The 26,745-nt window shown below is 37.1% G+C and overlaps 1 protein-coding gene across 1 annotated transcript in view; it reads left to right on the top strand.

The window, feature by feature from the left end:
* The window catches only part of LOC149785784 (MAP kinase-activating death domain protein-like), a 274,806-nt gene that overhangs the window by 28,365 nt on the left and 219,696 nt on the right, over positions 1-26,745 (top strand). Inside the window, exons 4-5 of the mRNA XM_089979703.1 lie at positions 728-886; positions 4,352-4,483. Coding sequence (XP_089835829.1) covers positions 728-886; positions 4,352-4,483 — 291 coding nt within the window. The remainder of the gene's footprint in view (positions 1-727; positions 887-4,351; positions 4,484-26,745) is intronic.

Raw genomic sequence — 26,745 nt, 5'->3', positions numbered from 1 at the left:
TGGCCTTATAAATATAATTGATCATCAGTTGCTTAAAGGGGCTGTAGTTCTGTTCTTGTTTCCATTGCCATCCTCCTGAGCTGCAACAATTTTAGATGTTGCATTTGTCATGTAAGATGACTATTTTCTGTTTGAATATTTAATAATAAATATTTAATATTCATATACTGGTGCTCATTTACATCCACCAGGGATGACTATCATTGTTCTTCTTGATTTTTTACAGCAGTTTGTTAATGGCTGGATATTGTAATGACACTGAGAGTTCGCACGGATCAATCATTATATTTTCTTGCCAATACAGATAAGAATAGAAGAGTAGATAAAAGAATATGGGTAGATCCTTTAAACAATTGCCCTGTCAAAATGAGGTGATCAAAGGCATTTCTGCCTGATTATAAATTATAGCTTGTTTTCTTAATCACGTTTCATTTTTTGATGCCTAAATTAAAAATTTGACCAAAGTTAACAAGTATTTGTGTTTATCATGCAAGATAATGAAACTTTGCAAACAATACATTAGTTGTTTTTATCTTTGATTTGTATGATACTATACAAAAATTTATGATGTATGAAAAATTACATGAATGAGGGTATTTGGAATAAGTCGGGAAAGTATTGTTAATACTGAAGAAAATATTTATTAATACTACAAAAAGTGATATATTGAGAAAGTGATATACCATATTGAAAGTACAGATATTTTCTTCATTTCTTACTACTGTAGGTGCAGGTGCTCCCAAGGGACCTGCAGGCACCTCTTTTGTTTGCATTACCTGACCACACACGCTTCTCACTGGTTGATTTTCCCCTCCATCTGCCTTTGGAACTATTAGGGGTGGATACCTGTCTCAAGGTGCTCACAGCTATCATGCTGGAATTCAAGGTAAATCATTTTCTGTCATGCCAGTATTTACAGATAATGAAACATGTTAGGTATCACTTTTTTTTTATAGACCACAGATTTGTAATGTTTGAAAATGCTGTTTAGAACTTCTGTTTTGGTGGTAATAAAGTCAAATAACCTTATATTGTACATCAGTACAGCCATTGTGGATTTTGTATAGTATACATGTACAAAGTTAACTTGTGATCAGGTTTCCAGAACAGATGGGTGGATGTCTACTATATCTGGTGGATGTCCACTCAGTGCAGTGGAACTGTTTCAGATTTTTTGTTCAGCTGTAGCAGTTTTTATGGCACTTCTCATCAGTTTTATTGCATTCACCTCATGAGTCAACACATTTAATAAACAGATGGGAGAAAATCCAATGCCGTAAACCTGACCATGGCAGATGACATTTTCATACCTGTACAAACTCTATGGTAGTAACGTTGCTTGTGGTATTTATCAGTGGCCTAGCTAGTCAATACAGATGAATTTGTGTAATGATGAAAAATATACAATATTTTTACATTTCTTGGATATTCCCTCACTCCTGTCCAGGATAGAACATAAGAAAAATTGCCTAGCTACAACATGAATCTCTCTTGATTAACTCCATGTACATATACATGTTAGCACATAAATATACAGAAATGTACATACTTTTTTGCATCAAGTGGTTACTGGTGTGTTCTTTTGCAACAAATGATATTTCATAAAAGTGTATGTTGTGCAGGTTATTAATTTGTCATGTCCTTTTAATTTCCATGCAGTTTCCCAAGCCAAGTTTCAACAGCTTATTGAAAGTGGTATACAAATAAAAAAGAAATGAAAAGCTCCATCGTATCAGCCAGAGACACATAAGACCTTTGTGTTAAATATTTATCATTTATTGTATTTGTCCATTGGTTTGGAGTTTTTATGAGGTATAAAGTTTAATTAAATTTATCAGATTGAACGAATCTCAGATATACATGTGGCAGCAATAGTATATTTTTAAATGAAGATAATCTGTAAGACAAATAATTACAGCTGTGTTAGAAAATGTTTTTTAACTGCATTATCCAAATTTGATTTTGAGTTTTTGAGAGTTTTCAAGTTTTAATGTTTAGAATTTGTCTACACTATTTTGAAAGTGGTACTCTGTGAATGACTGTTTGTGTCATTAGTGAAGTTGTTTTCATAAAAAAGGTTAATTGTTCCTCACTTTTTCATGAATGCATCATCCGGCACCAGCCAGAGAGTGATATTCTTACTTTGAAGTCGGCAGCTACCTATTATCTTTATGCCTTGAGTAAACATCGGTCAGACAGGAAGTGCATGTGTCACCATTGTGTACCTTTGATTTGCAAGCTTGTGTTATATTTTTCACCAGTGTTTCAGAATATACAGTGACTGCTGAATGAATCTGTTTGTTGCTGTCAAAACCCCAAACATTTTAAAACTTTAATTTCTGAAATATTAGTTTGGACAATTAATGTGGAACAAGAACTTCAACCAGTTAGGATTTGACCATTTAATTTTTTTTGTGGGTGAGGGGCTGTCATTTTCTTGGCACACAGTATAAGTCTGAAATTAAGCAAAAGACTAAAATGGGTTTCTCATATTGTTAATTTTATTAAGGCCCAACAGAAATATGTGTTTCAGGTCAGCCAACCGTTGCAAACACTTTTTCCCCCATATTAACCCCCTGCCATCCCAAGATTGATTTGTGCATCTGATTGAGCCATATATATATGTGTGTGTGTTATGTGCCCCCTATGGAATTATTACTAACCCTGGAGAAGGATGGGCAATTTAGAGGTTGAAAGCTCCGTGCTCCCAGTCAGTATAGCCGATGGTCTAGGAGTTAAAATATAAAATTGATAAAAGTGAAAGGTATAACAATTTAATAAACTATATCACGATATTTCACAATTACAGGACAATTTCCAATGCAAATGCTTCCAATCAATCCACGACCTATCCAAATTGCCAATTACTTCATCCCACAAAATTATAGGTGAGAGGGTGTCCCTTCTGTGTTACTCATCTGTAACTTCCACCTTGTATTCCTTTCCTGGCTAAAATGAGGATTCAGTCAATAAACAGCCCAGTTCCTTAATGCCGCTCCATCTCATCCCCCATGGTTTTCTCGATGTCAAAGTGATTTTTAATTTTTTTTCATCCCTTGGTAACTTGCGTCTTGCTTATATTGCAGTCTGTGTTTGTGGACCCCAGTTATTGAGGGAGAGTATATATATATATATATATATATATATATATATATAGTTTATACAAAATACCCGTAGTGTACAAATCATTGCAACAGGAAACACATTTTTTTGTGTGGGGAATGCCTAATTGAATAGTCCACGAAATCATGTTCGATATATCTCTTTTTACGTGTATTAATAACATGCTGATATTTACATGTGTTATCTTTCTTTATGTATAAAAAGCAGAACTTCTCACCCACTTAGCCATTGTTATTAAAATCATTATATCATTAAACTTTAACTTTGTATATTTTGTGAAGCATCTAAATATACTCATGGATTTCTTTGCTCGCATATATATCTTTCACCTCTAGCAATACATTTTTGTTAATGTGTTTTAGTGGGTGACTATTCTGCACTGTCTGGTAATTGCATACAGTGACTGTGTAGTGGACATCCATTATTGCCTAATTATATTACAACTTTTCAATGTTGGGCAGTAAAACTTGATCCATCCATTATGAATCATGACATGAAAAGCCACTATGCTTGGTCTGTGATGGACAACATTATGGACAGATTAATTTCCACATCAGAAACATCTTTCCAAAATTTGTGATGTGTGTATTGTACATGTCTATTCCCCGTCTGATGATCTGATATTAATATCTGATATTAATAGCATTATTACCTTCTAACATTGTTGATTTACTCTGATTATGATTTAAAAAACTTTGCTAATTGATGATGTAAAATCACACTCAACACCACACATACTAGCATATGATGATACAGCTTTCCAAATCCACTTGTGATATGAACATTGTTATATCATTAGCAATGCATGATATCATTAGCTTCATTTCTTCTCAGGTTGCCAGTACATGGGTGAATATTACTTATCGGCCATGCAAATGACCACCATTTATATTTGCATTTCCTGGTGTATCATTTTAGTGCCCTTTATTTAAAGATGGTCCTCAATTATATACTGTATATACTCACTTATAAGTGGAACCCAACTGCAAACAACCAAGCTCTTAATCTGCCAAAGCATAATGCACCTGCAGACCAGGGTATATGTTGTTTGTTCTACTGATTACACACTGCACAGAACCAGATCTTCTGGCACAATATGTGATGGCAGTTGAACTCGTCCTATAAGCAAGTACATAGAGTACTGATAGTCTTTAATTTTAAAAGAAAACTATGGTTTGTTTAGAATCCTTGATGGCAGGTGATTTTATTTTCTCTTTTTTCATCGCAGATTGTGATGCAGTCACGTGACTACAATGCCCTTACCATGAGTGTGATGGCATTTGTTGCTATGTTGTACCCAATGGAGTACATGTTTCCTGTGATACCATTGTTGCCAACCTGCATGTCTTCAGCTGAGCAGGTATGTACCTTTTGATGTTTCCAAGTTGTGGAAAATTGCAGCATTACTGTCTTCATGCTGTACAAAGAAAACATGGGGTTATGTGATAATGTATCTCAGACTGTACAAAGAAAACATGTGGTTGTGTAATAATGTATGTCAGAGTGTACAAAGAAAACATGGGGTTATGTGATAATGTATATCAGACTGTACAAAGAAAACATGGGGTTATGTGATAATGTATGTCCAACTGTACAAAGAAAACATGGGGTTATGTGATAATGTATGTCAGACTGTACAAAGAAAACATGGGGTTATGTGATAATGTATGTCAGACTGTAAAAAGAAAACATGGGGTTATGTGATAATGTATGTCCAACTGTACAAAGAAAACATGGGGTTATGTGATAATGTATGTCAGACTGTAAAAGGAAAACATGGGGTTATGTGATAATGTATGTCAGAAATGTACAAAGAAAACATGGGGTTATGTGATAATGTATGTCAGACTGTACAAAGAAAACATGGGGTTATATGATTATGTATGTCAGACTGTACAAAGAAAACATGGGGTTATGTGATAATGTATATCAGACTGTACAAAGAAAACATGGGGTTATGTATGTCAGACTGTAGAAAGAAAACATGGGGTTATGTATGTCAGACTGTAGAAAGAAAACATGGGGTTATGTATGTCAGACTGTAGAAAGAAAACATGGGGTTATGTATGTCAGACTGTAGAAAGAAAACATGGGGTTATGTATGTCAGACTGTAGAAAGAAAACATGGGGTTATGTATGTCAGACTGTAGAAAGAAAACATGGGGTTATGTATGTCAGACTGCTTTGATTATTGACCTGATGGCTTAACCTTAATCTTTAGGTGCACTTACCACTAGACTAAAATGTCCAGATCAGCAGGACATAAACAGGTCCTAACTTCTGTAATTTTTTAATTTTTTTACATTAAATATTAGTTATTTTTTGCTCTGGCCTGATAATTTATGTACAAAAATGAAAATTATCCTTATTCTTAAATATCTTGTCCTCAGAATTTATATTTCTGTTGTGCACTGATGAATCTGGTCAGTTTGGTGCTTGTTGGAAGTTGGCTGGGTAAACTAGGTTGCATTATATCCTTGCATGTAAATAGAGTAACCTTACAGACTCTGAAATGGTAATTTATCTAGTCAGTATTTTGTTTGGATCTAATTTACATTCCATTTGTTTTCAATTTGCCTGCTATTTGCATTCCACTGACTGCATTTCATCAGTCATTTTGCTTTTTGCTTGTTCATGGTCTTAGAAATTCATTCAGATTTTATTGGGGGATGTTTTATTCATCATTTCCTTTCTTTTTTCATTTTTTTTTAATTAAAGGGAAATAGATTTACTGAGTTTTTATGTCATTTTGTTTTTTTGTTTGTTTATAGTCTCAGAAATACATTCAGGTTTTTGTGTGGGGTGGTGGTTTGTTCCTTGTAATCTTTCTATTTCATTCCTTTTGAATTAAATGGAAATGGATTTACTTAGTTTGGGTTTCTGTCTATGGGAGTATTAAAGGGAAATACATGCAGATGTACCTTTCATATCTTGCCTTGCTAAAATTGTGCTTTAATGAAATAGCAGTTGTACTATGTTCTCTTCAAAATACATTTATCATTCAGTATTTCATTTTCATTGCATTCATTCTTCATTTGTTTTGTAGACACACCCACCCCACCCCAACTGTGAAATTTTTCAGCAGTCAGCATCGTTTCATTTTCAAATGACTTAGTCCACAATAAAAATGTTGGTCAAATCTTTGTTTTGTTCATAGATTTATTAAAGTTTTACCAGGGTGTGCATGTGTATACACTTTAAAACATAGCAGATAGATTCCAGTTGGAACTGTCTTCCTTGTAGTAACAGTCCTAAGTTAGATGTGGAATGTGTCAGCCCAATGGTTGACTGGTCACATTATTCAGAGGTTTGTAATCCCTTACAAGACTTTGTTTCCACAGTTTACTTGCTATCAGATGTTTGTGCACAAGTTTATCATCCTCACTTTAGGTCCAACCAGCATTAATTTACATAGTATTAGATGAAGTGAACTGAATGCCTTTAATGGAATAGTGACTGTTGTTTCAGCACATCGACTTCTGGATTGAAATTACTGACTTAAGGATTTTATATATCTGAACATCTGTAAACATCATGTTAAAAAATTAAGAAAATATATGATATGTACCATTACAACTATTCAAAGATTATTCATTCTAATCTGTCCACAGTCCATATTGCATATGTACATAATAAGTTTTCAGACTTTTCCATTATATTGTAAAACTTAGGGAATATGTTTGTCTCATTTTCACAAATGTTTCATCTAACATTTGCAGTAGTTACAGTTTTATTCATGGATATTTAGTAATTAATTTTTTTTTTCCAACTTTGATAATTACTTGTCATTTATCATTATTACAGCTGTTTGTGTTGAGTATTTATGTTCGCATTTAATGTAAAAAGAGCACTTGAGATCTCATTTATGGTCCCATTTTTTAAAATGTGAAAATAGTAAAGGTCTGTTAGGTGAAATACATAGATTTACATTGATTTTACGCATACTTGGCCGTAAGCCTTGATCCTGCATTTTTGTGTCATCTACAGTGACAGTCTGTCATTGTTCAACATTTGCTGTTTTAAACTTGTTAAAAAACAAGACAGTCTGGCTGTGGATGCCTTCAGTCTGAGGTGGGATTTTCTGTTAGATTATGCCTTCCCACTCATCAGGATGATTCCACAGACCCTTCACAAAGTTTAGCAATCCATGGCTCAACTTATTTTCGTTGCCGCTTTGTGGCCTCAGCGATCATGGTTCAGTGATCTCGATCTGCTGGTGGACCATCTCAGGACTCGACCTCAAAGGAGGAACCTTCTGTCACAGCACAGGACCTACCTCAGAGGAGGAACCTTCTGTCACAGCACAGGACCTACCTCAGAGGAGGAACTTTCTGTCACAGCACAGGGGCTGACACCTACACAACCATGGATTCTCCACCTTCACGCTTTGCTCATCTAAAATGATCTTTCTTCAAACAAATTTTTTTGAGCCAAGTTGCAAAGTACATTGTTCAGTACAGGAGAAGATCAGCCTCTGAAATATTTGATGCCAAATGGAGAATCTTTTGTGATTGGTGTAGTAAAAAATGTGTCAGTCCCAGTTGTCCCCCTGTGAGTGCAGTGGCTGATTTTCTCTTCCTTTTGAAGAGAAACAGTTGATACTATTGAGGGCAGACAGGCGGCCCTTTCCAAAACACTTACATTTTCAAAAGTCTCTCCCATGAGAATGGGTTCTTACTTAGTTGACTGATCAGGTATTTCAGATTGTAGAGACCAATGTCTTGATCTCTAATGCCTAGATGGAATCCTGTAGTATCTTGTGGTCTCGAAATATAGCCCCCTATAAACCTTTGGGTGAAGCTTCCTTTGAGTATCTTACCCTCAAGACAGTTTTCTTGCTCGCCTGTGAGGCGTTACACAAAGGTGTGAGCTTTCTTGCTCACCTGTGAGACGTTACACAAAGGTGTGAGCTCCATGCCCTATCCATAGAGCAGGGCTGTATCAGGTTCATTGGGAATTATAAGGCAATTTCTCTCCTCTGCCAGCCAGGTTTTTTTTAATAGCAAAATACCAGCATCCTTCAGTTCCCCATCTCCAGATTGATATATCAGACTCAGCCGTATAAGGGCTATGATTTTAATTGAGCCTCAAAAGGTAGAAGGAAGGATACCAAACTTTTTTCTATGCATGGGCTCAGCTGATATTTAAACTTTCACTATTTCTAGGTGGATTGCATTAACTGTTGAGAGCTTACCAATCTGTTACTGATAGGAACCTGCCCTTTACAACAATTACAGCCCATGAGGTTTGTGCTATTGCTGCCTCATGAGCCTGTATAACTCATTCATCTTGAGGATGTGACGGTGCTGTGTTTTGGCACTGTGACACCACTTTCTCCTCATTTACCTTTGCTCATTAGCCCATCAAAGCAAAGGCATTTTCTCACTAGGTTGTTGCTCATGTAGTGGCCCACATGGATTCCATCCAGCAGCAGTCTCCTGCTCTCCAGTGAGGTTGAGTATTCCTGGTGTTAGTTTTTTATTTGCCAGTTTTTGGATCATCAGACCTCCCACCAAACTGACAGATTCAGCTGTACGATAGCAACAAGTACAATATTACTGATATTAAAATGTAGTATCACTAATTTTAATGATGTAATACTTACCTGTTGCTATTGCAGATTCCCTCCACTGTCCCCATACTGGTGTCCCACTTTAGGCAGCTCCCTCAAATATATGAGTGGTGTATCACACATTCCCGATGAATAGGACTCTTACGCAGGGCTGATTTAGTGTTTGAAAGATTCTGGTTCACTCAAATAAGAGGATGGAAATGCTCTCATTCATTCAGGTATTTTCCTCCCAAAAGAGTACTAGCTATGCTATGTGTTTTGATCAGACTTCAATTGTAGGCTTATGTGATTAAGATCTTGCATGAGTTTGATAATGCCTGGGATCCACACATATTCATGATATGATCTGCATGTTGTTGGCTCTAGAGTCTGTAATTCTGGTCATATCTCGATTAAACTTGGTAATTAGGCTTAAGTGATATGATGTACATGTTGTTGACTCTAGAGTCTGTAATTCTGGTCATATCTCGATTAAACTTGGTAATTAGGCTTAAGTGATAGGATCTGCATGTTGTTGGCTCTAGAGTCTGTAATTCTGGTCGTATCTTGATCAAACTTGATAATTAGGCTTAAGTGATCAAGAGCAAGATCCATTCTTATTAAAAAGGTGATTAGGCATCTGGTTGGCTGGTCTTGTCAGCATTCTACTAACTCTTTTTTTATCAGATTTTTCTCAAGTTTGGTACATACAGTGATATGGTCAAGGCATACCATAGATTTTGTAATCAGTGAAATCATTGCATATTAATGAGGTGATCATGCATATGATTGGCTGAATTTCTTACCATTGACGCAAATTAGAAAATATTTTATTTGGTTTATGTTTCTGATCATTTTGACAACTTTATACTTTTATTTTTTCAAATTTATGATCCTTGCCTTTTATTTTATAGGACTAGTGCATTGTTTTGGCCTTTTCTAAGCAATTTTCTCTTTATTATTCTTAGAACTATACTTGTATTTAGCACTATATAGTCTATATCATACTGATGTGCTGGTAAACCCTGTACATTCCACTATTCAGACTTGATTTTTTGATGGTTTTTGCCAAGCTGGTCGTAGACCAGAAGAGCTTAAGGGATGGTCTGATGCCTGTCCATTACCACAACTCCTCCTAAATGACTGAGTATTGCCATGAAACTTTACACACACATTCAGCCCATAGTCTTATTGCTCCTTAATGCCACTTAGACATCCAGTCTGGCTGCCACAACATGAAAATGTTACTGCTTATGCTCTGGAATGAAAGGCCACATCATCTTGGGGTTTTACTGAAAGATCAATTTTGATGTCCAGTGGGTCCTAAATGAAAACATTGCTGATGTGATATCTAAATGTGCCTACCATAGAAGCCATCTTGGAATTCTTGTGTTTACTTTACTTCTTCTGAATGCAAAGTCTTGTTGTCATGGGGTTTTCACTGAAATTCTCCTTAATATGATGTCTAGTTTGTCCCAAATGAAAATGGTGCAAATTGGACATTGAGTATGGCAACCACTGTGGCCATCTTGAAACTCTTATTATCACTGGTCCTCCAAGATGGATGGTATTAGCAGCATAGGGTTTTCACTAAAAAAACTTATTGTAATGTCTTGTTGGTCCCAGATGAAAATGGTGCCAATCAAGCATCTAATAGTCACCAAGGCTGCTATCTTGAAAGTCATGTTATCACTATTCATCTTAAAGGAAAGTCATTTTGACATGGGGTTTTCACCAGGAGGCTTCTTATGATATCTCCTTATTTCTAAATGAAAATGTTGCCAATCTGACATACAGTATGGCCATCATGGTATCCATCTTGATAATCATGATATAGCTAATCATCCTTAATATGAAGTCATGCCAGATATGTAGCTTGGGTGTAAATGTGAATTATGTCAATATGACATTCACCAATCTTATCCATGCTGTTTTCCTCCTGGATGTATGGTCATATTCACATGGCATTTTCACCAAATGACTTTTGTTGTCTAGATAGTCCTAAATGAAAATTATGGCTATCTTAAATCCAATTTGGCAGTCACGGTCATTAATTTAAAAATCTTGTTATTGCTAAATAAAGTAATATGTGGTTTCAACAATTAAACAGTAAGCTGGTGAATTAGGTGAATTCCTTGAGTTGCACTAGAAAATGGATACTGTAACAATGTTCCCTCTTGGTAAACAGTTGTGGTTAATTAGATTCTGCTATCGTTATCTAGAGGATGACCTCCCTCGATTTTACTGCCTGGTGTCAGTGGATAGATAGAACATCAACAGAGAAATGAGCATAACTACTGAGAAGAAATAAGACAATATGAGCCCCTTTTAGACAAGAGAATAACAGTTTAATCAATGACATAAACTCATAGTATCAGATTCAATTCAAACAAATTTGTTAGAGAATTTCAATAGCAGTGTTCTATTATTGATTCATTTCATCATGATAACGAGAGTAGTGAAATGAGCACAATGTCCACAACTGATTTGCATCACCTAGCGTCGCTTTCCGTCTTCATCTCCGTGTATTCCACGTCTTCCAACCTTTATGTGTATACGTTTGATCTTTCTTGATCTTTCTGTACTACCTGCTTGATCTCTTTGCCGGACTTCTGTCTTTCGGACTGTCTCAAACTGTTGCAGAGAGCTGTTTCCCTGAATGACAAGATTACCACTCAGTCTCAGTTTGTATCACCTTCTATATGTATATAAAATTCTCATACTTTCATTACTCAGAAAGCATCAAATAGCTATCTAAACACTGCATACATTCTGACATAAGGTGACTTTAACAGTTAACACATTAACCCCTAGCGATGAGTTAATGTGGCAGGAGGTAGTAGCCTACTGCCGAGCTCTTTAGCATCATGGTCATGCATGATACACTAAAGTGGGTGGTATTATAGAAAGGTAGACAGATGTATCTCTGCAATGATACCAAATAATCTGGAATTTCTAGTTGCACTTCAGAATACAGGATGAAAAACCTCAATTTTTCTAATTGATTTTTTTCTATCCAAAATACGCCTGTGGTTAGGTTCCGATTTTGTGTCTGGAGTTTAGACTTTTTGGTCTCAGATCTAAGGCAAACTGGTATGAACTGCAAACAGACAGATGAACCTTTGCAAAAAATAGGATAAGATGGGCATTTGGAATAAAGAGTGGTCTCACTACAAAAATAATGGGTCCGTTCAGCACACACCAAAAAAGAACTCCAACTTTTACCCTTCTGCTCATGCGCGAGCCAAATAGCCAATGAAAAATGATGTTTCTAACACAACTTGGCAGTATGTTATTGAAAGATCACCTGGGATTTGGTGTTCTCAGATGCATTCAGAAATAGCTTTCAAAATGTGTTTCCTACTCGAATTTCAGGTGAAAACGACAAAACGGCTTTGCGATGCATGGGTCACATATGCTGACCTTTCTTTCTCCCATGAAATTTAACAACTAACATGGGAAAATGCCGAAGTAGCCCTTCACATAAAACCTTGCTGGCTTGACTAATAAAATTTTAATGTATAATGCATACTCAAAATTCAACACATTACAATATGCTTCACATGCAGTAATGTCTCATTTTGAATGCAATACTTGGATTTCCATTAATAGTTTGCTGTCACATTAGAAGCTTTGATTCTATGCATCCAACTGTATCAGAATTGATTTGTCTTTCCTGAGCAGAATAATAAATCATTGATCTTGTTATATTAATCTACAGTTAGAAAGCAAGTTTGGCAGGCCGTTCAGTAAATATACAGTTATGTTAGGTTTCAGGTTTCTTGCCTGTAACTCCAGCAAACTATTTATTGAATTTATTTAGTGTGTGTTGTAAAAGAGACTTTATGAACTTCAGTCAGTGATAGTAATGTAATTATGTGAGACAGCTGCTGAATTTTTCTCACCTGGATCTTAGTAATGGTTACAAAATTTGTTGAGAAATTGCTGAATGACATACTATGTGTAGGAATTTGTCAGTTTTGCTTCTCAAATTTGATTTGAAAAGTATATATTTGTTATTAATTTTTTTAACTTGCACACGAACTTAAGGAAAAAACTTCTTATAAAGATAGTTATTGTGGTTGATATTCATTTTAAATTACATTTTAATGACAAAAATTTAGACTTTTTTCAGTAACAGGATGGTGTTTGTGTTTGCTGTTAAATGCACAGCAAAACAAGATTATTATTTAAAAAGTGCAGAGGCCATTAGAGTATAATGCCCTGCTGAAGGACACACAATGGTTACTGGCCAAGGATAATCCAGTAGTGGATTTGAACCTGCACCCTTTGAGTTACAAGCACAATTCACTAACTGAAAGCAACAAAATCAACTTGAATCTTACTTCAGTATACAAGTGACAATTAATTTTCTACTTAAGACATGTCTAACCCACAATCCACATGCAGCCCATTCCTTAACATTGTGCGACCCGTAGCCATGTAGGCAGTCCTTCTGAAAATAGGCTTTTTAATTAAGCCTACGTCCTAAGCATTTTATGTTTTGACCTCTAGCCCAAAAAAGGTTGGATGCCCCAGCTCTATTTGGAAAAATGTCCCCTCTGAAAAGCCATATTGAACCTGTTGGAAGGTTCAAATATTGAATGATTTTACTTGTCATCTTTTATAGACTAAGATAGCAGGTGATCAATAAAAGGTTGAACTGTTAAGACTGTACAAGTGTTTTTGTCTCATTTGCATTAGCAAATTATACAACATTCATGTATGTATTGCTTTTCTGGCAGCAGATTCAGCATAAATATTTTGTTTAGTTTTATTTCAAATCAGATGCAGTAGACTGGCATGTACACAGGCAATTAGCATCACATTCAGATAAACCTTAATTTGTTCATTTCAGCTCCATGTGTGGGTCATTGTATGTACATTTTGTGTTTTCACCCTACTACTGTACATATATATTGTTAAATATTAAGTACAGCAAGGATTTCTCCCGTATAGATCACATTCCTAATTCTATTTATTCTTGAATCCTTATGTATTTAGTCATTTATGGATAGAGTATTGATTTACTTGCATTAAGAAAGGATGTGGACTGACCATTTTACTCTGAGTCAAAGAAATTTCTGATTGATCCTTGGCTGGTTCTTGATTAGTAGCACTTTTCAGCCTTGTCCATAGTTCCATTTTGTGTGCCAGTCTGCATGGAGAAGTAGTCTCCCAAATATTGATCAGAGTCAAGCATCTAAAAATATTTACTGGTTAAAAATTGATGCACTTGAGGTTATAAAACTTTCTCACTGATTTTATTGTTGGCCCATATGCGAGAACTAGTAAAGGTTAACCTGTCTTGGAAGAAAATAGCTGTTAGGAACCATCTGTTTTGAGAGATCCGATTCTCCATGCACAGATTATTTTATCATAAAGTGTTATGACCTCTTGCTCTGGTGGTCTAGTGGTTAGTGTGTCCGCCTTGGATGCAGGAGCTTGTTGGTTTGAACCCTGGCCAAGTCATACCGAAGTCTTATAAAAATGGTACTAATAGCTGTCTCGCTTGGCACTCAGCATTAAGAGGTTAGTGATAGGACTGGTAGGCCTGGTGTCAAGATAATGTGACTGGGTGGGACTTCATGCTACATGTCTGCGGCATGATGCTGCAGTGCTAGGCATCACTATAAACTGCCACACTACATACATCATAGCGATATGACTGATTTTTTTTAAAGCTATGTCAAAAATCCAAATCACACACACATACACCTTATACATTAGCAAGCCATGACCCCCATGCTTGATGAATTGTATTCATAACATGTTGTTTGCAGAATTCTGGTAATTTTATTACCTCTACTTGTCATAGATCAGATGATTTTTATGTGATGGCCTTTCATCTCTCTTTTGTTAGCACAGGTTTGTTATCACTGCTCTTCCTGAACTATTGACAAAAACTTTACAAAAATATTCATCACAAGGTCTAGAGATGAGAATGGTATCCTTCAGATGTCCAGTATGGTCACCACCCCTCCTGAATGGATGGTCATGTTGATACAGGATTTTCATGAAAGACTTTTCATGATGCCTCGTTGCTTCTAAATGAAAGTGCTGCGGATATGGCATTCAGTTTGAGCACCATGGCACCTTCTTGAATATCTTTTTTGTCATTACTTCACCTGAATGAAAGACTGTCATGATTGGTTTTGTAGTGAAAGACTTCCAGTGATGTCAAAGTCTGATGTTCATTATAGTCTTTTTGGCAGCCATCTGGAAAATCTTACTACTGCTTATCCAGATGGTTATGTTGATATGTGTTTTCACAAAATGACTTATTATGAAGTCTAGTTGGTTTTAAATGAAATTGGTACAACCTTAGACAGCAATATGACTGCCATAGTGGCCATCTTGAGCATCTTACTCATTCTGATTAGATGGTCATATTGGGGTTTTCACTAAGACACATGACATCTGTTTGCAGTAAATCTCACCAACAACATAGTTTCAAAATTTTTTTATTGCCACTTATCCTAAATTGATGGGTATAGCTATATTGGGTTTTTACCAAAAGACTTGGTTGGTCCAAACAAAAAATGATGACATTCTGACATCCCATATCACTTGCATCTTGAAATACTTTGTATGGCTTATTTCTTCTAAATGGAATATTATATCTACATGTATATGGGGTTTTTCAATGCAAGACTTCTTGTGATATCTTATCTAAAGCTGTCAGAATTTTAGGAAACTACCACTGGGTACCTTTCAAACCTTTTGCTTGGTTACCTGGGTACTCAATCAAAGGGGAACTGTATTAAATGTGAACCTGAACTACTTTGTTGTAGGTTCATACATGCCAACCCCAAGAGAGATGTAAGCATAATTATTGCTAATATGTGATGAAAAAAAAAAGCGTAATCTGAACATGAAAAGAATAATTTATATATTACATGCCATACTTACAGAAAACTTTGTCCGATAAATCACCCCACCCCACCCAAAGTCAGTGTTGATACTGATGGATGATATGCGGGTCTGATGTCACCTGTTTATTAAAATGTGCAATTTTGCTGTATGCATATCTTTCCAGAAAACACCTGCATATAGTTTAGACATATACTGTTTTTTGGTAATAGCCATATCTAGCGCAAAATTCAAAATGGCCACATGAGAGAGGGTTGTGTTATTCCATGTGGATTTACAAGTTGCCAAATATAGGATTTGATATAGAAATACCAAAAGTACCATTCATTCAACAGTCACGAGAAATGTACAAAATGTACATGGATGTGTGCAGACAAAATTGTCTGCAAATTGTAATGAATGGGCAATATTAGCCCACAAACTGACAGTCAATATCATACAGGTTTGGGGCTGATTTATTGGCTGACAGAAAACTATCAAAACGTACATTTATTGTTACTACTTACTGGAGTCTGGATTTGCAGTTAAAATTCTTGTCACAAATCGGCTAAATCCATGTGGATTAGTGGTTAGTTTGAGAGTATAGAAACAAAACAAATTGATAAATTATTTATGCATAACACTCGCTTTATCTAGGCTACATGTTTAACTTTCACAGAATGGTTGTCAAGTCTACAAATGATGAATGCTGTATTACATCACTGTTGAATTCTTCTTTGAAAATTTGTGAAGTGCTATTGGTTCATCCTTTTCCTGATGCAACATGATGTTTTTAACAAAATCCCTCTCCCCTAACATTTTTCAGTCATACAACATCCACAGATCACATCAATAAAGCCCATTTCTCTCATTATCTGGAACCATTTTTTTTTTTAAAATTTAGACTGGTCTCCTGTGTATGTATCAAAATATAATGAATTTGTGACTTGTGGTTTCACATTCAAGAAACAGCCAACAGTCACACGAAATGAGCCTTGAACTGTAATCATTATTCTATGTCTCGCTTGCTTCTGATGGTTTTTTGTATGTATTGGGGGGTTGGGTTCATTTTTAACGGGTAACTAGTTGTCTTTTTTATTACCAGGGTTATTATCAGTGGGCAGGTAACCAAGTACCTGGGTACCTGATGACAGCTTTAGTGATATCTCCTTTGTCATAAACAAATTTTGATTGCTTCACTTCAGAAACAGATGACCATAGCTTTTTAGGGTTTTCACTTAAAGACATCTTATCAGGTTTGGTTGATTTTAAATGAAATTGTTGCTGATATGGCATGCAATTTGGCTGGTATTGTGTGCATCCTTATAATCTCGTTATAGTTCGCTACTTCACATAAATAGCTGGTCCTAGTGAGATGGGGTTTGCACAAAATGATTTTTAATGATGTCTAGTTGGTCGTCAGTAACAGTGGTGACAATCAGACCTTCAGAATGGCGATCATGCTTATTGTATCTGATAACAGTGATGCTTATCACTTCCCATCTGACTGCCATGGTGGCCACCTCTAAACTATTGTTGCAGCTGCTTCTTTTGAATGGATGCTTGTACTGACATTGTCTTTTTCACTAATATATTTATTATGATATGAATGTTTGTCTAGAATTAAAATAGTATAAATCTGACCTTCAGTATGATTAATTTAGGAAGTTATCTAGAAAATCTTGTGCTAACTAAATGAAAATGCTTCCACTCAAACAGCCAATGTGGCTTACACAGCAGCCATCTTGAAAATCATATCAGTACTCCTTCAGATTGCTAATGGGGTGCTGGTCTGATGACCATCACTGGAGCAATCTTGAAAATCTTGTTATAGCTGTCCTTCCTGAATGGAAAGTCATATTGGCATGGAGTTCTCATCAGATGACTACTTATGATGTCTTGTTGGTTCTTAATGAAAATGCTGCCACCCTTATATTCATTATGGCCATCACAGCAGCCATCTTGTTATTGTTACTCCTTCTGAATAGAATGTCATATCAACAGGAGGTTTTCACAGTAAGACTTTTCTGGTGTCCATTTGGTCTTAAATACAAATCTGATCCAATATGGCTGTCATTGCAGCCATCTTGAAAATCTTGACAATTTTTCTCCTGGAATGAAAGTCATATCAACATTGGGTTTTCACCAGAAAAAATATTGCAATGCCTACCTACTTGGTACAAATTGAAAGTGGTACTAATTTAAAATACAGTATGGCCACCACTGCAGACATCTTGAAAAGTTTGTTATTGCTATTTGTCCTAAATGGAAATCATAGTGACATGTGGTCCCATGAGAAGTCAACTCCTGATATCTAAGATAATAATAATAATAATAATAATAATAATGTCAAGGAACAAATATACACCACTTCCAACTACCTTCTCTCCAGTTGACCTTCTGGACATGTTTGCAAATTTCTTCCGTGACAAAGTACAAACCATTATAGATAAGCTTCACACCACAATTTCAATTAACTCATTGTCACCATACAGTTGGGATATAGAATTTGAGCGGCAACCATTAGCAGCATTTGAACCTGTCTCTATGGATTTCGTTCGTACAATCATGATGAAGAGTGCACCAAAGTCATGTGAACTTGATCCAGTCCCAACATCACTGCTGCTTGAGTGCTTAGATCCAGTATTGCCATCACTAAATGATGTTATTAATGCATATCTCTCTCATCCAGGGAATTCCCATCATTTTTCAATACTGCCATTGTAAAGCCTCTGCTGAAGAAACCAACACTAGACCATAACGATTTAAAGAACTACCGCCCAGTTTCTAATCACCCATTCATATAAAAAATCTTAGAACAGGTTGTTCTGTCCCAGCTTGTATCTCATATGATCTGAATTCAAACAGTCTTTTTAGCAATGTACAATCTGCATATCGCCCTTGCCACAGTACTGAAACTACTCTTCTAAAAGTAGTTAATGACATTCTCTCTGTGTTGGATAGCGGAAAGATTACAGCCCTCACCCTCCTTGATTTGTCTGCAGCATTTGACACAATAGACCATGATATATTACTTCACCGTCTCCAGCATGTATTTGGCATTCATGATACAGCCATACTCTGGTTCAAGTCCTACTTGGTCAACAGGACACAAATTGTGTCTGCAAATGGAATACACTCCAGCCCAGTTAATCTATGTTGTGGTATTCCATAGGGGTCTGTTGGACCTGTTCTCTTCATTCTGTACACTCAGCCGCTCTCAAGTGTCATAGATCATCATCCAGTGTCTCACCAGTTGTATGCTGATGACACCCAAATATACAAATCTAGCCACCCAACTGAAGTTAATGCTACCATCCAAGGTGTAGAGATGTGCATTTCTGATGTGAAATCATGGATGACATGTAACAAGCTGCAGATGAATGATGATAAAACTAAGGCCATTCTGATCACAACACAAAGACTTTCTCATTCACATCTTTACCTCAAACAATAAATATCAGTAACACCAAGCAGCAGGGAAGTTCTACAGACCAGACTGTCAGACCAAAATAAAGCCTCCTACGAGAACTTTCTCCGTAGAAGCCTCAGATTTCAAAAATAAGCCTTCCTACGAAAATTAATTTGCGTAAATTCACTCCCGACTGCAATTTTTTGTGTGCAAATTCAATGATTCTAGACAAGTAAAAAAGGGGGGGGGGGGAATTTATTCTGGTGTCGACGAAGTTTGCAAAGTTTGGCTGCTGATCCTAATTTTACCTCGCATTAAAACAATATAGTTGAAAATAATATGAGTCGGAAAGCTAGTAGAGTTGGAGAGCCTCATTCTGCCAGATTAGCGCGAGAAGAATTAGCGGCAGTAAGGAAGCTTATCCCGACAAAACGATTATTTAAGAGAAATGTTCGTGATTACGAAGATTCTCAATATGGAATTACTGAGATATCGTCAAAGTTGTTGAGTCCAGTCACTGGAGCAATCGAGCAAGTCGCATACGGCGACAAAAAGGAAGATAAGGAACTCAGGAAGAAGGGACTTATTCCTATGACACAGGATATCGAGCAACACACTCGATTGTTGCCGGAGCGAATAGTACAAACACAAACACGAGCACAAGCACGAGCACAAGCACAAGCACGAGCACAAGCACAAGAACAAGCACAAGCACAAGCACGAGCGCAACGAGAACAAGAGCAAGCGCTACGAGAACAATTACAGAAAACACAAGCAGAATTGAGGATGAGTCAACTTATTGAAGAATTAGATGAAGATAAAAAATTACAACAAGAACAAGCGCAACAAGAAGATGAGAAGGAGCGGTATATGGAGAAATTAAGGGAAGAACAACAAAGGAGACGGGCACAACGAGAACGAATAAAAGAGGAGGAAGAAGAACAAGCACAACAAGAAGAAGAAGAAGAAGAAGAAGAAGAACTGGAAGAAATACCAAAGGAAGAAAAAAAAGAAAAGAAGGAAAAAAGAACTGATCCTGTTGCAAATATAAAGGATAAATTTAACGAAGGTGGAATTATCAAAATGAATTTGGAATTATACAAAATTAGTCATAATAATCTTGATGAACTCGGATATTTTGCGAGGAGCAGCTTTGATGATCGACATCAATATTTAACGGATGTGGGATCAAATTTTTATAATTCACGAGAAAAATGGTATAAGGCAATATACCGATTAAAATTTGGTAAATCTCAAGCCGGGGGGATGATGTGAATTTTGTCCAATTTGAGAAATATGCATCTACTCAAATTACTGGACCGATGGAATTTTCTAATATCGCTGGAAGAAGACCCGAGGAAGATTTTACGAATACTGGAATTCAAAGATTAAATGAAGGCGACCTGGTCAAAATTGCAAAATACGGTTACAACGAAAAAGGCAAATATTTACGTCCCGCAGCCTTTGAAAAATATACCCCCGAGGAATGGGTTCCCGTTGTGTATTTTGCCTCATGGAGAGAGAAAATCGATCCTGATCACCCCGGATTCAAAAAATTTCAAAAGACTGTGAGAGAATTACCCGATAAAGAAGAAGAATTCGAGGACGCGCCATCGCAATTTTTAAAACCAAAGATAGGAAGTGGATATACCGTTTGCCCTGACAGCGTTGTCAACGATGTATCTCGCCTCGAGGTATTAATCGGAGGAAAACGAGCTGGAAATAACTCTCGCGAAATAATCAACGAGGCCTCAGATATTTGTCAGCGATTATTCCGCGGCGGTGTCATCGACTCTCACATTTACAAGGAACTTGTCGATGAACTCATCGATTAAAACAACACAATTGAAATAACATGATTGTTCACAAATATCAACGCAGACCCAGACAGGTCCGCGTAGTAAACTCTCGATTGCCCGTATACAGATATATCCACGGTAATGGATTCGGCGATATTGTTGGAAGTCTCTTTACGCGAATAATACCTAAAATTGGACCCATGATCAAACAGCTCGGGTTAAAAGCAATAGGAAAGATCGGCGAGACTGCCGTTTCTGGTATCGGTAATTTGGCCAGCAAGGGCTTCAATGTTGTCAAAAGTAAAATATTAAATTTAATGCGCAAAAAACAACCCGTCAAATTGCCTATCACCAGAGAAATGCCGCCCGAAATCAGTAAAGCCATAAACGACGCAGCAAATAAAAAAATAAATGATCTAGCGCAGGAAGTCGCTAAGACAAATTTAGCGCAGGAAGTCGCTAAGACAAATTTAGCGCAGGAAGTCGCTAACACAAATCTAGCAAAGGAAATTGCTAAGACAAATCTAGCAAATACAAGCTTCATTTCAGGTAGCGGTCTTCGTTTTAGATGATATTCTTAATAATAAATGTTCGCACAAGTGTCAAATGAAGTGTTTGACATGGACGAGCCTGTAGGCAGGGATACATCCGTGCGAGATTTCCAGTATTTCTCGTACGATGCAGTTGACCCAAATACAAATAATCGCTTGGAAATTCAAGTCCACGATACAACAAGATATTTTCTTCCATCTGAGGCATATATCGAGGTTGTTGGGAGAATTATTAGGACAAACGATACCAACTTTGGCGAACATTTTAAAGTCGGATTCGTCAATAACGGCATCATGGCTTTATTCAAGAGTGCCACTTATATGATCGACGGAAGAGAAATCGAATCGATTACGGACAACGTTGATATAGCAACGACGATTATAGGCCTAGCGAGATACTCGGATGATTTTACCAGGTCGGCCGGTCCTAGTATGATGTTCGCCAAAGATAACTCTGATACTGCTGGTCATATCCAGTATACCGCCAGGAGACCGAGAAATAACGCTAATAATGCTGACGCAGACGTCGAAAGTGTGATGATAAAAGTAAATGAAGATTACAATCTTGGATTTGCCACGAGAAGAGCTATGTTGACTGCGAATGAACTAAGATTTTCCTGTGCAATTCTGCTATCTCACATTTTTGGATTTTGCAGACATTTCAGAAAAGTCATTTACGGAGCGAAACACACGATAACTTTCGTTCGAGACGCTGCTGGCAGTGACAAAGCTATCTGGAGAGAAGTGAGCGGGGATGCCGCTAATGTCGGTAAAGTTGTCCTAAACAAATTTACCCTGTGGATGCCAGCGATAACCCCATCGATACTCGAGGAAGAAAAATTATTATCATTCATGAATCAAGGTGGAAAATCCGTTATGTCCTGGTTGACAACGATGACCGACTCCTGCGATGTTAATATCAACGGAATATTTACTTGGCGAATTGCGTCACAACAGGGCGTTTCCGCACCTAGGCACATCTTTGTTGCTCTTCAAGCCGCAAACAGATACGATCAAACTCACAGTCATATGATATTCGATAAATTCGCGGCAACAAACGTTTCACTGAGAATAAACGGCCAGCAAGAGCCATCGGAGGAAATAGCCATCGATTTTGCCTCCAATTCGACGGCCCGCGCGTATCATCGCTTGCTAAGTTTCATGGGCCGCGATCAAAATATCGATACCGGATTGCAAATATCACAGTTGGATTTTAATACTCGCTATCCCATCTATTACTTTTCCCTGGAGCATCTCGATTTGGTAAAACAATCCGTCGTTGATATCCATTTCAAAGCCAGAATTAACACAGGCGGAGCAGCAAGAGCCATCGCGGTAATCCTCAGCGATAGAACAATGATCTTGGAAGGCATTAGCGGTAAAATGAGAGTCATCGATGCTCCTGTCGAGAATATGTGATAAATTCCAAATTTAGACTAAGCGATTATTAATATGCCATACGAACACGTCAGTGTAACTCTGACCCCAGGTCAGATGAAAAAACTCCAAACAGCGATATCAAAGCGATGCGGTATGAAATTAACACTGAAAAATGATCAAATTCACGGTGGACCTAACAAACTATCGCTAACTAGAGGTCAGCGTGAACGATTTACCAAGGCCAAATCAGCAAATTCTGGTGTTCATGTGAGTCTCTCCATAGGCGCCATCAGAGATATGGTCAAAACAGGCGGATTTCTTCCTCTATTGGGGCTAGCGAAATTGGCTCTTCCGATGATTGGAAAGGCACTAGGATTAGGCGCGCTAACAGGTATAGGTTCCCAAATAGGTTCCACAGTAACAAGAAAAGTTACCGGAGGGAGGTACCGTAAAAAAAAGGGAGGATTATTTCCCCTCCTCTCTCCCATAATCGCGAAAATGATGCAAAAACAACAAAAAGGATCCGGCCTTTATCTAAGACGCCCCCCATACGGATCCGGCCTAAGATTAGCACGGCCTATTCAAATTTAGATCTACTTAGCGAAGCAAAGAATAAAAAAATAAAATTTTTCAGAGGCGTATTTATGCGAGATCAACTACCAGAAAAACCAAACCCTACCGAGACGGGAATAATAAATCTCGATAAAAATACCGGCCCTGGCACGCATTGGATTGCCTACGCGATTAATCCTCGCGAAGTCGTTTACTTTGACTCGTACGGATTAGCGCCACCAAATGAATTTATCAACTACGTGTCTTCGTTGAAACTTCCGATTTGGTATTCGACACTTCCAACGCAGACATTAGCGGATCCGCCAATATGCGGTCCAGAGTCAATTAATATTCTTGACGCAATTTCAAAATCATCCGGTCCGTATCACAAAATTGTATTTGAATACGCTGTAGATAAATATCATGGTTGATATTTACGGTAGATTTATCTACAGGAAGGAAAAGGCAGAAGTGACTGACGTCGATCTATCAAAATTCGCAACCAAGAGCGATATTAACAATCTTCTATCGCTGTCAGAGGTGGACCCTGGCGAAGTTGCTGTTTTTCAAAATACCGAAGGGCGATTACAAACCAGTAATGTCAAAATAGCTGATATAATCAAGCGAGAAGAATATAATGATCATATCAGTCAGTTTACTCGCCAATCGGAGATGGTATTAAAATCTATTGCTGATATTACCGATATTATCGCGAAGTTACCATCGAAGGCTGATATCGCGGATGTAGAAAAATCCGACAAGGAATTATCAACGGCGATTCTTCTAAAGGTCGATAAGACAACCTACGATGATGCTCAAGAAAAATTATCAAAGCGACTCAAAAATCTAAATAACGATCTTAAAAAACTAGACGATACATCAAAAAATCTCAGTAAAAAACTCGACGAGGATATAAAAAAAATCATCGATACCTCTTCAACTACACATAACGATCTTACCGAGAAAACAAAGAAAATAAACGAAGATATCGCCCAAATCAACAGAGAGATTGAATCGGCACGTGCATTAATATTTCAAAAAGCCGATAGAACATCACATAACGATCTTACCGAGAAAATAAAATCCATCAATGAGGATATCGCCCAAATCAACAAAGATATTGAATCGGCACGTGCACTAATATTTCAAAAAACCGATAGAACATCACATAACGATCTCAGCGAGAAAACAAGAAAAATCGACGAGGATATTACTAAAATTAACAATGATATTAACGTGGTACGCCAAATCGTAAACGAAAAAATCGATAAAACATCACACGACGAGAAAACAAAATCCATCAACGATGATATTAACGCGGTACGCCAAATCGTAAACGAAAAAGTCGATAAAACATCACACGATGATCTCCACGAGAAAACAAAAAAAATCAGCGAAGATGTTACTAAAATATCCGAGGAAACCTCCGTGGTACGAGAATTAGCAAATAAAAAAGTCGATACATCAGTTTACGACGGAGAAATTCAAAATATCAACGCGAAACTTCTCGACGCATCTAAAAAAATTGACGAAATCAACACAAAAATATCACCGTTGGATATTCCAAAATTAGCGCTAATTTGCGTACCAGTGGAGGTAGAAACATCAGATCTTCCTTGTCATGTATCATTTATGATGAATACACAAAATATTACCTGGACACCCGATAATGATTCTTTTACCTTTATCGCGCAAATTCGGGGTGTATATCGAGTTTATGTTATATCGGGGTCAACAAAATTTAACGTGACGGCAAATCGTCATGAAATTTACGAATATTATCCTGGATTTTTCATTATTTCCATGGATAAAGATCACTCTGAAACTTTTAAACTAACGCCACCGGATAGAACCACCACGGAACCAGTGCATTATTTTGTAATTTTCGAATATTTATCCGGTTGGAAAAATATTGGTCAACTCGAGCCGATCGTAATTGTCACGGTAGATTCAGTTGCTGAGATAGATGACTTTAGATCATTTGAAAACGGAAAACCGATCCGCAATTGATTGAAAACTAACTAATAAATGACCGCATCGGATTATCGTTATAATCAAGCACGATCATGGCAGGATTCGTTAAAAAAACTACTAGACGAATATCAAACAAAAATAAAGAAATACCAGCGTAGATTAGTTGCCATCGATGTTGCTGTGTACGCGGTATCCGCGGTAGTCGCTGGTGCGGGAATAATTTTATCCGCGGTAACAACAATCGCGCCGATCGTAGCAACGATAATAATCTCGTCAACAACGACAATCGCAGGTGTTCTCAATATCGTAGCGAAAAAGATATCCTCGTGCACGAGTGAGAAATTATCGTTGTACAAAAATAAACTAACCAAGATCAACGACGCGTATTCGAAATTATCATCGCTGCTTTCGGAGAGTCTCAACGACGGCGTTATCTCCGATCTAGAATTTTCGGTAATGATCGGTATTTACTCGGAGATTGAACAAATGAATATTAATAATGTCCGAACTAGCCCAGATCGTGACAAACACGACACCGCCGACAACAACGTTAATATCGTTAAGCTCAACCAAGCCTGAATTTAGCATCAATTTTCCAACACCAATTAGCGTCAAAGAAATTGCGTCAACACAATTGCGTGTCTACAACAGCTGGCCTAATGTTAGATCGAAATCATTCGGCAGATTATTATCAAACAATTCACTTGTTTTTGCCAACAAAAACAAATCCGATGGAACACCTGATTGGATACATGTTGGTATACCAACAGGCAGTTACGAAATTGATCAGCTGGATAAGGAATTTACCACCAGAATATCAAATATAACCGGCGATGCTACTCCGGGAATAAAGATATCTGCGCACGAACCAACGCTATCATCGATGATAGAAGTGAAATCACCATATATGGTAGATATTTACCAATCATCGATTAGGACCATATTAGGTTGGCCTGAAATTCCGCCTGTGGAAACATCGGATGATACAACTCCCGGGTTTACCTCGTTGGATTCATCAAGGCAGCCCGAACCAAAAAAATCCGACTTTGTCACCGACGAGGATTTGGGATTATTCCCTACATCCAGCTTTGATATAATCAATAAGGCCATTGATCTCATGGAGCAACATAAACGCGATCGTATTGTGTTTTCTTTTAATTCTAGGGGAGGGGAATATATTTCATGGTTGGCTCTTCCCAAAATCCCACCCGCGGATACAGTGGTAGATATTGGCGAATATAAAAAAATTACAACAACCCCAATAAACGGCGATTATGTAAAAAAAACCATCAGCGAATTTAATAGAGTACATAAAATATTTCTCTCTCAATTTCGATCATTTTTCAATGAATGTATCGAAAATAAATCAATATTGTGTGAATTTCTCCCAGGGGTTGTGAGAAGTTTGAATCGAATTGCGAATGATCTTGAATATTATCATAAAATGCTCATTCAGGCAATCATCGACGATGTATCAATCGGCGATTATATTCTTCCTATTATCAAATTTACATTGATCAAAAATTCAGGAAATAAGAAAAAATTCATGGA

This window comes from Sinohyriopsis cumingii, chromosome 13 (assembly GCF_028554795.1).
Source record: "Sinohyriopsis cumingii isolate HCF-2022 chromosome 13, ASM2855479v2, whole genome shotgun sequence".
NCBI lineage: Eukaryota > Metazoa > Mollusca > Bivalvia > Unionida > Unionidae > Sinohyriopsis > Sinohyriopsis cumingii.
The sequence above is the reverse complement of the archived record's forward strand: the minus strand, read 5'-3'. Positions and strand labels throughout refer to the sequence as shown.